The following is a 16,367-nucleotide window of genomic DNA, read 5'->3' as shown; positions in this document are numbered from 1 at the left end:
GGGCAAACAGATCTCCGTTCATTAAGCAACCAGTTCTTTTCCAAAGTGCTGATAACTATAGCTGGAATCCATATGCTCTTTTCTTCTTTTTTTTTTTTCTTTTCTTTTTTTTTTTTTTTTGAGATGGAGTCTTGCTCTGTCACCCAGGCTGGAGTGCAGTGGCACAGTCTCACGTCACTTCAACCTCTGCCTCTAGGGTTCAAGCGATTCTCCTGCCTCAGCCTCCAGAGTAGCTGGGATTACAGGTGCATGCCACCACACCAGGCTAATTTTTGTATTTTTAGTAGAGATGGGGTTTCACCATGTTGGCCAGGGTGGTCTCAAACTCCTGGCCTCAGGTGATCTGCCTACCTCAGCCTCCCAAAGTGCTAGGATTACAGGTGTGAGCCACTGCATCTGGCTGATACACTCTTGAGTCCCTACTGGAAAAACAAGGAAGAGAGAGAAAGGAGAAAATGAAAAAGGAAGGGAGTAAAAGAAGGAAGAAACAAAGGGAAGAGAAGGCAGGCAGTCAACTCCATGACGATACTCATTCCTTTATTGTCAACTGTGTTGATTGGAACAGGGCTGGGGCCTGCAAGCTGCTGGCAGCACCCAGCTGCAGGTACATTTCAGCTCAACAGAGAGGCCTCCATCCTAAGCCAAGGGGACAGAGGGGAATGTTTTATATATATATTTATATATTACATATGTCCCGTATAGTCATATGTATAGAGTGACAAGAATGGGCCACTGCATTGTTAACTGTTGTCCTAAATAAAGACCATAGCAACACACATGAGAATTTGGTCCTAATCAAGGCCCTTACTTTGTCAATCAAATATTTGATACACCAAAAGGAAAAGGAGAGAAAGAGAGACAGAGAGACTGAGATCCAGCCACCCCTGGTGGCCCTGTTCCCAGCAGATCTTACGCTGAGTGTAGAGTGTCCCCTGTGGAGGTAAACACACACACAAACACGCACACACATACACACGTACACAAAACCGCAGGCAGGAGCTCCTCCTCCGACCATACCTTGGGCCCAGCCCTCGGACTGGGGGTGCTGATTTGGGTATATTGTGCTATAAGACTGTGAGCAAGGAGTGACAAGACAATGCAAAGGCGATGTGTCCAAGTGATGAATGGGGTGATACGTGCTGCTTCGTCCACAAACGAGAAAGAGGTCAGTGGGAGAGGCTGCTCAACTCAGCCCTGGAGGTCCCCCTGCACTCAGGCCACCTGGTGGATTTCTACACACAACTCCTGTCCCAGCCACAGTCGAACCTCTGATCTGAATCCTGAGTCTCAAATAATCTCTTGGGCTCTGATGAAAATTGTGATTTCCTGGAAGGACAGGAGCAAATGGCAACTGGGTGGCTCAACCCTCTAGTCCGGTAATGAGGCAGAAATGACAGTGTCGCTGAGTTAAATCGGACCCAAGCTTGATCCTCAGAGCAGAACTTGAACGATGTAAGAAGGGTTCACTTCCTGAAGGAAAGAGAATAACCCCTGCCACCACCTCCCACAGCCCCCATTTCAGGCAGACTTGTCAGTCTCATGGCTTCACCCCAGCGATAGCACTCTTTATATTCTAGGAGCTGGAGACTCGCACTATTAGGGCACTTTGAAATCCTAACTCACTTGCTTTTGTTATTACCTCTTTACCCCTCCACCAAAATAAACACTTAAAAAGCCAGTCAATGAACATTAACCATTTTTTTTTTGTAGAAATTTACTTATCACTTGAGATACTGGGAAACATTTTGGCCATCACAAAGGAAGGTAAGGAGTATCCCCCAGGAACCAATTTGCATAACTAGTGAATAAAGGATCTATTTTCAACAAAATAATACCTTAAAAATGCAATTCAGAAACAGGGGTAATAGGCAAAGCTGGAAAAGATTGTGCCTGGGCTTCTGTTTCCTGTGACAGATGAAGGGAAAAAGCAGTAGATGTTAATGTCTTCGTTTAGACAGGGGTAGAATGACGTTGACTCCTCCCTCTGTGAATGGGGTCTAGACAGCTGCAGGGAGAAATGATCAAAGCAGGCAGGAGCAGCCTCTCGAAAATGGGGAGTTGCCTTGAGGGCCTGTCGATCAAAATGACTCCTCAGAGGGGACAGAAACAAAGGGATTTGGTGGAGGGACTTCCGTTGATGACTGCTCAAGTTGTCTCAATTGCTGTTCCATTTCCTGCAGGTTCCAAGGTGATGGTCACTGGCTGGTCCACAGTTCCCATCCAAGGTGGGCAGAAAGCAGAGTCTGGGCAGCTGTGAGTTCTTGCCGAAGCTGAAGAGCATGAGCTATGTTGGCGAGGTTATTAATGTCCTTGAAAAGGAGCCCAAGAGGCTGTATGAGGTTGTCTGAGGCTCAGAAAGTGGAGAGTAGGGCTGTGTCCACAGGGAGCAGAGGCCCAACGCTGTCAGGGTGTCTCTTGTCCTCAGGGAACACCAAGCAGTTTCCTAGTCCCAGAAAGTGCTCAGGGGCTGCTCGCCATCAGTGTGGGAGAAGATGGAGGTTATGCAGTACGGTGGGTAGAAAAGGGACTGTCTTCTCAGGCACTGGCTACCTTCCCTTCTGGAGGCAGCTGACCGGGGAACAAGCCTGAGGTCTGACTGGGGGAGCTCTCAAGTCAGAAGAAAAGGAGGCTATGCAGTGACCATGGTACGCCCAGACGGCTCAGGCGAGGGCATCTCCCCAACATGAACTGAGCTCCACGAATAAATAACATGAATTAAATAAAGGAGGCAAAGAAGAGCAGGCAGAGGCACTGTCTGCCAGATTCTCACCCCTGCACACACGCACACGCACATGCACGCACACGCACACGCACCAAGCGGCAGATGAGATGAGCCGGGGTGGCTGCCCCATCCCAGGAGTCTATTGGATGGGCAGCCTGACGTGATGGTTGTCACTCATGGTCCGCCACTGCTGCGGGGTGCAGAGAAGCAGAGGCCAGGGAGGCATGTGTGGTGGAAGGTGGAGGCCTCTGAGGACTCTGGCACCTGCAGGGGAGATGAGGCAGGCGAAAGGGGAGGTTAGGGAAATGCAGGAAACAGGAAAGTAAGTCCTCTTCTTTGCCCCATCCTGCTGCTGCAGGAACCCCTCCAACATCCCCAGTCACCCCTTGCCCTTCCTGCCCTTTGGGCACCAGCAAAACCCTCTTTAGCATCACCCAGCCCCTGCAGTTCCCCTGCCTGCTGGGTCCGGTGCTGCCTTGGACCATGGAGGTACTGACCAGGATCTGGACTTTCGGACTTTAGACGTGGAAGGTCTCTCCAGAAAGCTGTCCAGCCGCATGAGCCTCTCCATGTGTAGCGCACGTGGGTCTTGTTCTTGGTCATGAGAGAATTCCATCTCAAAGACAGCTGGAGGGGACACGTCCAACTCCAGAAACATTATATTTTCAGCCTGTGGTGGGAATATCATGCCAGAATTGAGCAGTGCCCGGTCACTGTGCCTTCTAGGGACACAGCCAGTCTTGGGTGTAGCAGGGCTGATGAGGTGGTTAGGGGAAGCAGAGGCTGTGAGCATCCCCTCCCGTAGGCTCTTTTCTTTTTTTTTTTCTTCTGAGATGGAGTGTCGCCCAGGCTGGAGTGCAGTGGTGCAATCTCGGCTCAATGCAACCTCTGCCGCCCGGGTTCAAGCAATTCTCCTGCCTCAGCCTCCCAAGTAGCTGGGACTATAAGGTGCCCATCACCATGCCCAGCTAATTTTTGTATTTTTAGTGCAGACAGGGATTCACCATGTTGGCCAGGCTGGTCTTGAACTCCTGACCTCAGGTGATCCACCCGCCTCAGCCTCCCACAGTGCTGAGATTACAGGTGTGAGCCACCTCGCCCGGCCTTCCTCCCATAAGCTCTTTCTCCCCTCTCCACTTCTTACCCTGTACCTGGGGTGGGACCCCATTGCCATGGCAACCCGAGCATACTGGCTGATAGGCCTCTTGTAGCCCACTGCAGATGTTGGCCGCTTCTTCATCTGGCTGTTATTGCTGTAGGGAAGAGGCTATATTAGAAAGGATTTCTGTGGAACACAAACAGCAAATGACATCATGAGGATCTAAATATCATTCAGGTAGCCAGAAGGTCCTACAGACTGCAAGTTCTGGAATTTTCTTCTCCTTGTTCTAACACAGCTTGACAACTGAAGCTAGTGCAGTTGTCCCCTTCATCCGTGGTTTCGCTTTCCACAGTTTCAGTTACTGTGGTCTGAAAATAGGCAAGTACAGTATAATCAGATGTTTCGAGAGAGAGACACCACACCTGCATCACTTTTATTAGAGTATATTGTGTTTTTGTTGTTGAGATGGAGTCTTGCTCTGTCACCCAGGCTGGAGTGCAGTGGCATAATCTCAGCTCACTGCAGCCTCCACCTCCCAGGTTCAAGCAATTCTCCTGCATCAGCCTCCCGAGTAGCTGGGATTACAGGTGTGTGCCATCACACCTGGCTAATTTTATTTTATTTTTTCTTTTTTTGAGATGGAGTTTCGCTCTTATTGCCCAGGCTGGAGTGCAATGGCGTGATCTCGGCTCACCGCACCCACCGCCTCCCGGGTTCAAGTGATTCTCTGTCTCAGCCTCTCGAGTAGCTCAGATTACAGGCAGGTGCCACCATGCCTGGCTAATGTTTTGTACTTTTAGGAGAGACGGGGTTTCTCCATGTTGGTCAGGCTGATCTTGAACTCCCGACCTCAGATGATCCACCCACCTCGGCCTCCCAAAGTGCTGGTATTACAGGTGTGAGCCACCGCGCCTGGCCTAACACCTGGCTAATTTTTGTATTTTTAGTAGAGACGGGGTTTTATTTTACCACGTTGGCCACGCTGGTCTTGAACTCCTGACCTCAAGCGATCTGCCTGCCTTGGCCTCCCAAAAATCTGGGATTTATAAGGCATGAGCCACTGCACCCGGCCTTATTAGAGGATAGTGTTGTAATTGTTTTGTCTTATACATCTCATGTACCCCATAAACATATACACCTACTACGTACCCACAACAATTTAAAAAAATTAATAAAATTTAAAATAAACCTCATAGCATACATAGGGTTTGGTACTATCTGCAGTTTCAGGCATCCACTAGAGGTCTTAAAACGTATCCCCTGCCAGGTGCAGTGGCTCACGCCTGTAGTCCCAGCACTTTGAAAGGCCGAGACGGGTGGATCACCTGAGGTCAGGAGTTCGAGACCAGCCTGACCGACATCAAGACACCCTGTCTCTACTAGAAAGGTACATATTTACCAAAAGAGGTACATATTAATATTTCTTCACTCCTGTTGCTTTAAATTGTTTCTGCAGTAGAAAGGACTGATTGAAGGCTGAAATGAAATTCAGTCTCACTTTAACTTGTAGCTTTATATACTTTTTTTTTCAGACAAAGTCTTGCTCTGTCACCCAGGCTGGAGTGCTGTGGTGCAATCTCGGTTCACTGCAACCTCTGCCTCCTGAGTTCAAGGGATTCTTGTGCCTCAGCCTCCTGAGCAGCTGAGATTACAGGCACATACCACCACGCCTAACTAATTTTTTTTTTTTTTTTTTGGAGACAGAGTCTCGCTCTGTCACCCAGGCTGGAGTGCCATGGTGCGATCTTGCCTCACTGCAACCTCCGCCTCCTGGGTTCAAGCTATTCTCCTGTCTCAGCCTCCCGAGTAGCTGGAATTACAGGCAGCTGCCACCGCGCCCAACTAATTTTTTTTCTATTTTTAGTAGAAATGGGGTTTCACCATGTTGACCAGGATGGTCTCGATCTCCTAACCTTGTGATCCGTCCGCCTCGGCCTCTCAAAGTGCTGGGATTACAGGCATGAGCCACCGCACCTGGCCTAATTTTTGTATTTTTAGTAGAGGTCAGGGTTTCACCATGTTGGCTGGTCTCAAACTCCTGACCTCAAGTGATCTCCCTGCTTTGGCCTCCCAAAGTACTGGGATTACAGATGTGAATCACTGCACTTGGCCATTTTGTTTTTTGAGTCACAGTCTCACTGTCACCCAGCCTTCATTTTTTTTTTTTTTTTGGAAATGGAGTCTCACTCTGTCGCTAGGCTGGAGTGCTGTGGCACAATCTTTGCTCACTGCAGCCTCTGACCCCCTGGTTCAAGCGATTCTCCTGCCTCAGCCTCTCGAGTAGCTGGTATTACAGGCACATGCCACCACATCCAGCTAGTTTTTGTATTTTTAGTAGAGATGGGGTTTCACCATGTTGGCCAGGATGGTCTTGATTTCCTGACCTCGTGATCCACCCACCTCAGCCTCCCAAAGTGCTGGGATTACAAACATAGGCCACCATGCCTGGCCGGTAATTTTTAATTTTTAGTAGAGATGGGGGGGTTTCGCTATCTTGGCCAGGCTGGTCTCAAACTCCTGACCTCAGGTAATCCTCCTGCCTTGGCCTCCCAAAGTGCTGGGCTTATAGGCATGAGCCACTCTACCTGGCCTATTTTTCTTCATAGGAGTTAGCATAATAAAAAGGTTAAAAACTCAGGCTTGAAATGAAAAGGAACGAAGTTAGAAGGCTCACATTTCTCAGTTTCAAAATTATTACAAAGCACCAGGTGCAGTGGCTCATGCCTGTAATCCCAGCCCTTTGGGAGGTCAAGGTGGGTGGATCACCTGAGGTCAGAGTTTGAGACCAGCCTGGCCAACATGGTGAAACCCTGTATCTACTAAAAATACAAAAATTAGCCGGGCGTGGTGGCGGGCGCCTGTAGTCCCAGCTACTCGGGAGGCTGAGGCAGGAGAATCGCTTGAACCTGGGAGGCGGAGGTTGCAGTGAGCTGAGATCCGGCCACTGCACTCCAGCCTGGGCGACAGAGTGAGACTCTGTCTCAAAAAACACACACACACACAAAAGCAAAACAAAACAAAAAAACTTTTTTTTTTTTTTTGAGACGGAGTCTCGCTCTGTCGCCCAGGCTGGAGTGCAGTGGCGCGATCTCGGCTCACTGCAAGCTCCGCCTCCTGGGTTTACGCCATTCTCCTGCCTCAGCCTCCTGAGTAGCTGGGACTACAGGCGCCCGCCACCGCGCCCGGCTAATTTTTTGTATTTTTAGTAGAGACGGGGTTTCACCGTGGTCTCGATCTCCTGACCTTGTGATCCGCCCGCCTCGGCCTCCCAAAGTGCTGGGATTACAGGCGTGAGCCACCGCGCCCGGCCACAAAAAAACTTATTACAAAGCTATGGTAACCAAGATATTAGAGAACTTGCATAAGACAAACATATAGATTAATGAAACAGAACTGAAACTCCAGGGCCAGGCGCGATGGCTCACGCCTGTAATCCCAGCACTTTGGGAGCCTGAGGCGGGTGGATTGCCTGAGCTCAGGAGTTTGAGACCAGCCTGGGCAACACGGTGAAACCCCGTCTCTACTAAAATACAAAAAAACAGCCAGGTGTGGTAGCGTGTACCTGTAATTCCAGCTACTTGGGAGGCTCACACAGGAGAATTGCTTGAACCCAGGAGGCAGAGGTTGCAGTAGGCGGAGATCGCACCATTGCACTCTAGCCTGGGTGATAGAGCAAGACTCCGTGAGACTCTGTCTCAAAAAAAAAAAAGGGCAAAGGATCTCAATAGATACTTCTCAGAAGATATACAAATGGTTGATAAGCACATGAAAAGATGTTCAACATTAATAGTCATATAGGGAAATCTAAATCAAAACCACAACGGGGACCCGGTGCGGTGGCTGACACCTGTAATCCCAGCACTTTGGGAGGCTGAGGCATGTGGATCCCTTGAGCCCAGAAATTTGAGTCCAGCCTGGACAACACAGCAAGACCCTGTCTCTACAAAAAATACAACAACAACAAAAAAAATTAGCAGGGTATGGTAGCACACACCTGTAATCCCAGCGGTTCAAGAGGCTGAGGTGGGAGGATCACCTGAGCCTGGGGGGTCAAGGCTGCAGTGAGCCGTGATCACGTCACTGCACTTCAGCTTGGGTGACAGGGTAAGACCCTGTCTCAAAAACCCCACAATGGATACCACTTCAGATCCACTAGAATGACTATAATTTAAAGACAGACAGTAACACATGTTGGTGAGGATGTAGAGAAACTGGAACCCTCACACACTATTAGTGAGAATGTAAAAAAAAAAAGTTAAACATAGACTTACCATATAACCCAGCACTTCCACTACTAGGCATATACTCAAGAGAACTGAAAACATATTCATATAAAAACTTGTACACAAATGATCATAGCAGCATTACTTACGGTGAAACCCTGTCTCTACAGAAAAATAGCCAAAAAATGGAAATTACCAAAACGTCCGCCAAATGATATGTTGATAAACCAAATGTGGTATATTCATAGAGTGGAATATTACTCATCAATAAAAAGGAATGAAGTACTGATGAGTGTTCCAACATGGAGGAACCTTGAAAACATTCTGCTAAGTGAAAGAACTCAGTCACAACGGACTACATATTGTGTGATTCCATTTATATAAAATATCTGGAATAGGTAAAGCCATAGAAACAGAAAGTAGATTGGCAGTTGTCTAGGTCTGGGGAAAGGGGTTTGGGGGAGAATGAGGAGTAACTGCTAATTGGTTCAGGGTTTCTTTTTGGAGTGATGAAAATGTTCTGGAATTAGGCTGGGCGTGGTGGCTCACGCCTGTAAACCCAGCGCTTTGGGAGGCTGAGGCAGGCAGATCACCTGAGGTCAGGAGTTCGAGACCAGAGTGGCCAACATGATGAAACCCTTTCTCTACTAAAAATACAAAAATTAGCCAGGGGTGGTGGCGCACGCCTGTAATTCCACCTATTCAGGAGGCTGAGGCAGGAGAACTGCTTGAACCCGGGAGGCAGAGGTTGCAGTGAGCCAAGATCACACCACTGCACTCCAGCCTGGGAGACAGAGTGAGACTCCATCTCGGAAAAAAAAAAGAAAATGTTCTGGAACTAGATAGTGGTGACAGTTGTACAACTCTGAATATACTAAAATCCACTACATTATTAAGCAGTAGAGCTAAAAAAAAAATCCACCGAATTGTACACTTTAAAATGGTGAACTTATGATAAGTCAACTACATCTCAATAGAGCTGTTATTTAAACAATGAACAAACAGGCCAGCCTCAGAGACTCATGCTTGTAACCCCCACACTTTGGGAGGTTGAGGTGGGAGGATCATCTGAGGCCAGGAGTTTGAGGCTGTAGTGTGCTTGATTGTGCCAATGAATAGCCACTGCACTCCAACCTGGGCAACAGAGCAAAGATCCCAGCTCTAATTAAAAAAAAAAAAGTTTTGGCTCACGCCTGTAATCCCAGCACTTTGGGAGGCTGAGACGGGCGGATCACGAGGTCAGGAGATCGAGACCATCCTGGCTAACACAGTGAAACCCCATCTCTACTAAAAAAAATACAAAAAAATTAGCTGGGCGTGGTGGCTGGCACCTGTAGTCCCAGCTGCTGGGGAGGCTGAGGCAGGAGAATGGTGTGAACCCAGGAGGCAGAGCTTGCAGTGAGCTGAGATCGCGCCACTGCACTCCAGCCTGGGAGACAGAGCGAGACTCTGTCTAAAAAAAAAAAAAAAAAAAAAAAAAGTTTATGGGCAGGCTCAGTGGCTCATGCCTATAATCCCAGCACTTTGGGAGTCCAAGGTGGGCGGATCACCTGAGGTCAGGAGTTGAGACCAGCCTAGCCAACATGGTGAAACCCCGTCTCTACAGAAAATACAAAAATTAGCCAGTCATGGTGGCCTGCGCCTGTAGTCCCAGCTACTTGGGAAGCTGAGGCATGAGAATCATTTGAACCTGGGAGGCAGAGGTTGCAGTGAGCTAAGATCACACCACTGCACTCCAGCCTGGGCAACAGAGTGAGACTCCGTCTCAAAACACACACACACACACACACACACACACACACACAAATTTTTGTGTGGTTCTATGTAGATGCAGAAAGACTGCCACAATATATTAATAAAAGAGCAAATAAAAATATGAAGTTTTTGTTTGTATTTTTAAGTTTTTTTTAGAGATGGGGTCTCGCTATATTGTCCAGGCTGGTCTCAAACTCCTGGCCTCAAGTGACCCCCCAGCCTCAGTATCCCCAAGTGTTGAGATTACAGGCATAAGCCACCACACCTGGCCAGTTTTAAGGAAATGCGTGTGTGTGTGTCTGCTTAGGAAAAAGTCTAGATATTCAACAAAATGTTGACAGTTATAATCTTCGAATTGTGTGATTATGGGTGATTTTTATTTTCTTTCTGCCTTTCTGCAATATCTGAAAAATTTTTTTACAATGAATATGTATAACCTTATATCTAATTAATTAGTTCAAACATCTACAGGAAATATGTATCTGTATGACTGCCATCCAGTTTTGTCAAGAATGCTGCTGTGAACATTTCTAAAGGTATTTTCATGTTTGTATTTAACATTTTCCCTGGGGTATGGATCCAGGAATGGAAGTGTTGCATTGTCGGGTATGCAAATTCTCAGCTTTACTTGATATTGTCAATTGCTTTTCAAAGTGATTATACTTATGAAAGTTTCCATTGGTCTACATCCTAGAGAGCTCACTGAGTGCTTTTTACTGTCAGCAATTTGGTGAGTGTGATGGATTATTAAAATACTTTTACTACCCTGAACGAAAACAAACAGAAAAAAGAAAGAAAAGAAAACAAGAAAGCTACTTCCATTTTAAAAAATAAAAGAACACAGGTTTTGGAGTGAGTCAGACCTGGGTTTGAATGCTGGCTCTGCCCCTTCAAGCTCTTTTACTTGGGGAGGTGGCTTACTATCTCTGAGCCTCAGATAGATCATCCCTATCATACAGAACTTCTGAGATTAAACAAGACAAGCACTTAGCACAGTATGCCCGCCACAGGGCTTAACACATGGCAGCTGTGATTATGATTTCTTTTCAGTTCTACTTGCTAATTTCAAGTGGGGATACAAATGAAATGAGCAAGGATAAAAGTCAAAAGGCGACAGTTGGAAGAGGAGAAGAAACAGGCTGAGTAACTCAAAGATAGGACATTCTGTCCTTGAACAGCAGAACAAGCTGTGCAGGGGCCCGCAGAACAATGGCTGCCTTCTGCAGCTGGCAGAATGGGAAATAACATTCTTGTGGTTTAGTTTATGACGCATATAAAAAGGTGCCGTCCCCCATTAGTGGTCCCTGCTGACCCTCTCCATAGATGAAAACAAGGAAAGATAAGGCTCCAGAAGCCCCAGCTGGGTCTGCAGCTGAGCTTACAGGATGCCGGGAGGCGTGTCTGTGGGGACAGGCAGCCTCAGTGGCAGTGGCAGCAAGGAGACAGTCCTGCTGCAGACGCTGCTGGAAATGCAAAGCCATCCCCTCTAAGAGGGGAGTGGGAAAATTAGGAAAACAGCAACTTATTTACAAGGTGCTTCTACACAGTTCATCTGAACTTAACAACCTCCCGATGTGTGGATAGAGCAAAGAAGACTGCAGCTCAGGGAGGTGCAGTGCCTCAGTGCCTTTTGTGTACAAGGTCATGCAATTAGGGAGAGACTAGGAATCTGAATCTTCCCATATACTCCTTTTAAAATTATTATTGGCCAGGCACGGTGGCTCACAGCACGCCTGTAATCCCACACTTTGGGAGGCCGAGGCAGGTGGATTACCTGAGATCAGGAGTTCGAGACCAGCCTGGCCAACATGGTGAAACCCTGCCTCTACTAAAACTATAAAAATTAGCTGGGCGTGGTGGCAGGCGCCTGTAGTCCCAGCTATTCAGGATGCTGAGGTGAATCACTTCTACCCGGGAGGCGGAGGTTGAGTGAACCGAGATCGTGCCACTGCCCTCCAGCCTGGGTGACAGAGTGAGACTCTGTCTCAAAACAATATATATAATTATTATTTTGCGGCTGGGCACAGTGGCTCACGCCTGTAATCCCAACACTTTGGGAGGCCAAGACAGGTGGATCACCTGAAGTCAGGAGTTCAAGACCAGCCCAGCCAATTTGGTCAAATCCCCCTCTCTACCAAAAATTCAAAAATTAGCTGGGCATGGCGCACGCCTGTAACCCCAGCTACTCAGGATTCAAGCCTAGACGACAGAATGAGTCTCGGTCTAAAAAAAAAAAAAAAAAAAAAAAAAATCATTGCTTTGTGAAATTTTTGAATTGGGCAACACCTCATTCTATGCCATAGAGTGGGTGTTCCCCACAAGGACTCTAGTATCATCTCTCAGGAGGACACTGGGCCAGAACAGATGGGCCAGTGAGTGCCTTTGAAAGCTCAGGCGCTGGGAACAGGACAGAGGGACAGGGCTGGGTGAGCAGAGGATCAGCACAAATTGGCAGCCTGACCCAATAAAGATGCCAGGGCTATTCTGGGTGGCATGTGGGAGAGAAGGGTTGGGGGAAGGGAGTCTGTAATTGGGGCACCGACCTTCCCATCGACTCCCTCTTCTGCCCCAGGCCTACTTTCCATGATTGATCCTCTATAGAAAGCAGGTTGTGGCAGCCCAGAGCTGAGGCCTGGGTCTGCAATTATGCACCCCTCCCTTTAAGCACCCCTCCCAGCAGGGCCCCACAGCCACAGTTATCCTGCGTGCAGTAGATCCGAGGCGTTCTCCTAGGACCCTCCCTCTGTAATTGGCTGCTATCATTTTTTTCCCTTTAATATTAAAAAGTCATCTCTCAGCTCCATCTCAGGGGCTGACACCATTCTCTTTCCTGGCTGTCTGATCACTTCCTTTCCCCTCTCCTTCCTTCCCGTTCTTCCTCTCTCCCTCCCTGCCTCACTCTGTCACCCAGGCTGGAGTGCTGTGGCAAGATCTTGGCACACTGCAACCTCCGCCTCTCAGATTCAAGTAGCTGGGATTATAGGTGACAGCCACCACACCTGGCTAATTTTTGTATTTTTAGTAGAGACGGGGTTTTGCCATGTTGGCCAGGCTGGTCTCGAACTCCTGGTCTGAAGTGATCCACCCGCCTTGGCCTCCCGAAGTGCGGGGATTACAGGTGTGAGTTACTGCGGCCGGCCTCGCCCTCTTGTTCTGAAAGCAGGCATCCGGCATCATCGGGTGCGTTTCCTTCTAGTTCCTTCCTGTGCATTCAACACAGACAATCAGGCTTTCCTCTTCGATCTGGCTGCTTTGTCCTGGCAGGCTGTCTGTCCACCTTGTTCCACTGCCCCGCTTGTCTGAACTCTCAGCCTTCCCATTTCCCCTCCATGCTGTACCCAACCCGCCTGGGAAGCTGCAGCTGCTCACTGCTTCACACTGTCTTCAATTCCCACAGGTCTGAAGAAATCCAGGGACTCAACGCAGAGCTAGGAATGTTCTTACTGGGGTGAACTTTGCCTCTGTACAAAACCAGTTTAACTTTCTTTCCTGATTCTATTTAAAGCAAGAAACACTCTCTCTTTAAACCAAGAGGCAGAGCCCAGGCGAGGTGGCTCACACCTGTAATCCCAGCACCTTTGGGAGGCCGAGGCAGACAGATTACCTGAGGTCAGGAGTTCAAGACAAGTCTGGCCAACACTGAAACCCCACCTCTACTAAAATACAAAAATTAGCCGGGCATGGTGGCAAACCCTTATAAATCCCAGCTACTCAGGAGGCTGAGGCACAAGAATCGCTTGAACCTGTGAGGTGGAGGTTGCAGTGAGCTGAGATCATGCCACTGTACTCCAGCCCAGGTGACAGAGTGAAACTCTCTCTCAAAAAAATAAAAATGAAAATAAATAAAATAAACCCAGAGGCAGTTTAACAAAAAATCAACATCTAAAACAAAAACATCAAGTCAAACTGCCCTTGTAGGGCACTTCTAAGGGATAGAGGCAGGCCGGTTCCAGAGTCCCCATAATTAGAATATTGGCTTATCAGTATGAATACAACTCTTCATTGATCATCTCCTCTGTACCAGGCACAGGCCTGGAACCTTACATTATTTCATTTCAACCTCGACAATCCTGCACGGTACCTATTATCCCCACTTTACAGATGAAGAAATTTGGGTTCAGAGAGGTTAAAAAAATTTACTCCAGGCCGGGCGTGGTGGCTCATGCCTGTAATCCTAGCACTTTGGGAGGCTGAGGCAGGCGGATAACCTGAGGTCAGGGGTTCGAGACCAGCCTGGCCAAGATGTTGAAACCCCATCTCTACTAAAAATACAAAAATTAGCCAGGTGTGGTGGTGCATGCCTGTAATCCCAGCTACTCTGGAGGCTGAGGCAGGAGAATCACTTGAACCCAGGAGGGGGAGGATGCAGTGAGCTGAGATCATGCCACTGCACTCCAGCCTGGGTGACAGAGTGAGACTCCATCTCAAAACAACAAAACAACAACAACAACAACAACAAAAAACACTTATTCAAGGCCACTAGTAAGTGGCAGAGCAGGAGCTGGAATTCAGAATGTTCTTTTTTTTTTTTTTTGAGTCTTGCTGTGTTGCCCATGTTGCCCAGGCTGGAGTGCAGTGGTGCAATCTCAGTTCACTGCAACCCCCACCTCCCAGGTTCAAGCGATTCTTCTCCTACCTCAGTCTCCCGGGTAGCTGGGATTACAGGTGCCCACTACCACACCCGGCTAATTTTTGTATTTTTAGTAGAGATGGAGTTTCACCATGTTGGCCAGGCTGGTCTCAACTCCTGACCTCAGGTGATTCGCCCGCCTCAGCTTCCCAAAGTGCTGGGATTATAGGCATGGGCCACCACACCCGGACAAATTCAGAATGTTCTAAATCCAAAGTCTAGTCTCTCTCTACTGCACCACGATGCCTTTGAAAAGAATCTAGGGGCTGGGCACGGTGGCTCACGCTTGTAACCCGGCACTTTGGGAGGAGTTCACTTGAGCTCAGGAGTTCAAGACCAGCCTAGGCAACATAGTGAGACCCCTATCTCTACTAAAAATGAAAACAAATTCGCTGGGTATGGTGGTCCATGTCTGTACTGTGGTCTAAACTACTCGGGAAATTGAAGCAGGAGGATCACTTGAGCTCAGAAGGTCAAGGCTGTAGTGAGCCATGATTGTGCCACTGCATTCCAGCCTGGGCAACAGAGTGAGACCCTGTCTCAAAAAAAGAAAGAAAAGAAAGAAAGAAAAGAATCTAGGGTGGCTGGGGTTACAAAGGTCAAAGGGCTAAAGTTGCAATGGAATTTTGTGTACTATAAAGCACAGGGTATGGATACTGTCACATACATAACCCTTTAGAAGACAATTTTGTGGGGCTGGCACACACCTGTAATCCTAGCATTTTGGGAGGCTGAGGTGGGTAAACTGCTTGACGTCAGAAGTTTGAGACCAGCCTGGGCAACATAGTAAAATCCTGTCTCTATTTAAAAAAAAAGAAGACAATTTTACCTAAACACAATTAAAAATGAAGCCTAGGCCAGGTAAGGTGGCTCATGCCTATAATCGCAATACTTTGCAAGGCTGAGATGGGGGTATCACTTGAGTCCAGGAGTTCAAGACCAGCCTGGGCAATGTAGTGAGACCTCATCTCTACAATAAATAAAAAATTAGTCAGACATGGTGGCACAAGCCTGAGGTCCCAGCTACCCAGGAGGCTGAGGTGGGAGGATCACTTGAGCCAAGGAGGTGAGCCAAGATTGTGCCACTGCACTCCAGCCTGGGCAACAGAGTGAGACCTTGTCTCAAAAAATTAAATTAACTGGGCGTGGTGGCATGTACCTGTGGTCCCAGCTACTCAGGGGGCTGAGGTGGGAGGATTGCTTGAGCCTGGGAGGCAGAGGTTTCAGTGAGCCATGATGATGCCATTGCACTCTAGCCTGGGTGACAGAGTGAGACCCTGTCTCAAAAAAATAGAAAAAACTTAAATACAATTTAAAAATCTAGGTCGGGCACAGTGGCTCATGCCTGTAATGCTAGGACTTTGGGAGGCCAAGACAGGCGGATCACCTGAGGTCAGGAGTTTGAGACCAGCCTGGCCAACATGAAGAAACCCTGTCTCTGCTAAAAATACAAAAATTAGCCGGGTGTGGTGGCACATGCCTATAATCCCAGCTACTCGGGAGGCTGAGATAAGAGAATCTCTGGAACCCGGGAGGCGGAGGTTGCAGTGAGCTGAGATCACGCCATTGCACTCCAGCCTAGGCAACAGTCTATTATGAGAAACTAAAAATAAAAGGTCATACTTGTAAAATATTTATTGCTAGACCTAGCTGCAAAAAAAAAAAAAAAAAAAAAAAAAATTTTATTGAGACAGAGTTTCGCTCTTGTTGCCCAGGCTAGAGTGCAATGGCACGATCTTGCCTCACTGCAACCTCTGCCTCCTGGGTTCAAGCGATTCTCCTGCCTCAGCCTACTGAGTAGCTGGAATTACAGGCGTGAGCCACCATACCTGGCTAATTTTGTATTTTTAGTAGAGACGGGATTTCTCCACGTTGGTCAGACTGGTCTCGAACTCCTAACCTCAGGCGATCTGCCTGCCTTGGCCTCCCAAAGTG

General features: G+C 48.0%; 1 protein-coding gene across 6 annotated transcripts in view; it reads right to left on the bottom strand.

Annotated features, from left to right (window-relative positions):
• Positions 1 to 516: 516 nt before the first annotated feature.
• Positions 517 to 16,367, bottom strand: part of KIF3C (kinesin family member 3C) — a 55,673-nt gene continuing 39,822 nt past the window's right edge. Inside the window, 3 exon segments of one of the 6 annotated variants that reach the window (NM_001266930.1) lie at positions 517 to 2,986; positions 3,220 to 3,392; positions 3,867 to 3,975. In NM_001266930.1, coding sequence (NP_001253859.1) covers positions 2,893 to 2,986; positions 3,220 to 3,392; positions 3,867 to 3,975 — 376 coding nt within the window. In that variant the 3' untranslated portion in view covers positions 517 to 2,892. 6 annotated transcript variants of the gene reach the window in all.

Source organism: Macaca mulatta, chromosome 13, assembly GCF_049350105.2.
Source record: "Macaca mulatta isolate MMU2019108-1 chromosome 13, T2T-MMU8v2.0, whole genome shotgun sequence".
Lineage (NCBI taxonomy): Eukaryota > Metazoa > Chordata > Mammalia > Primates > Cercopithecidae > Macaca > Macaca mulatta.
The sequence above is the reverse complement of the archived record's forward strand: the minus strand, read 5'-3'. Positions and strand labels throughout refer to the sequence as shown.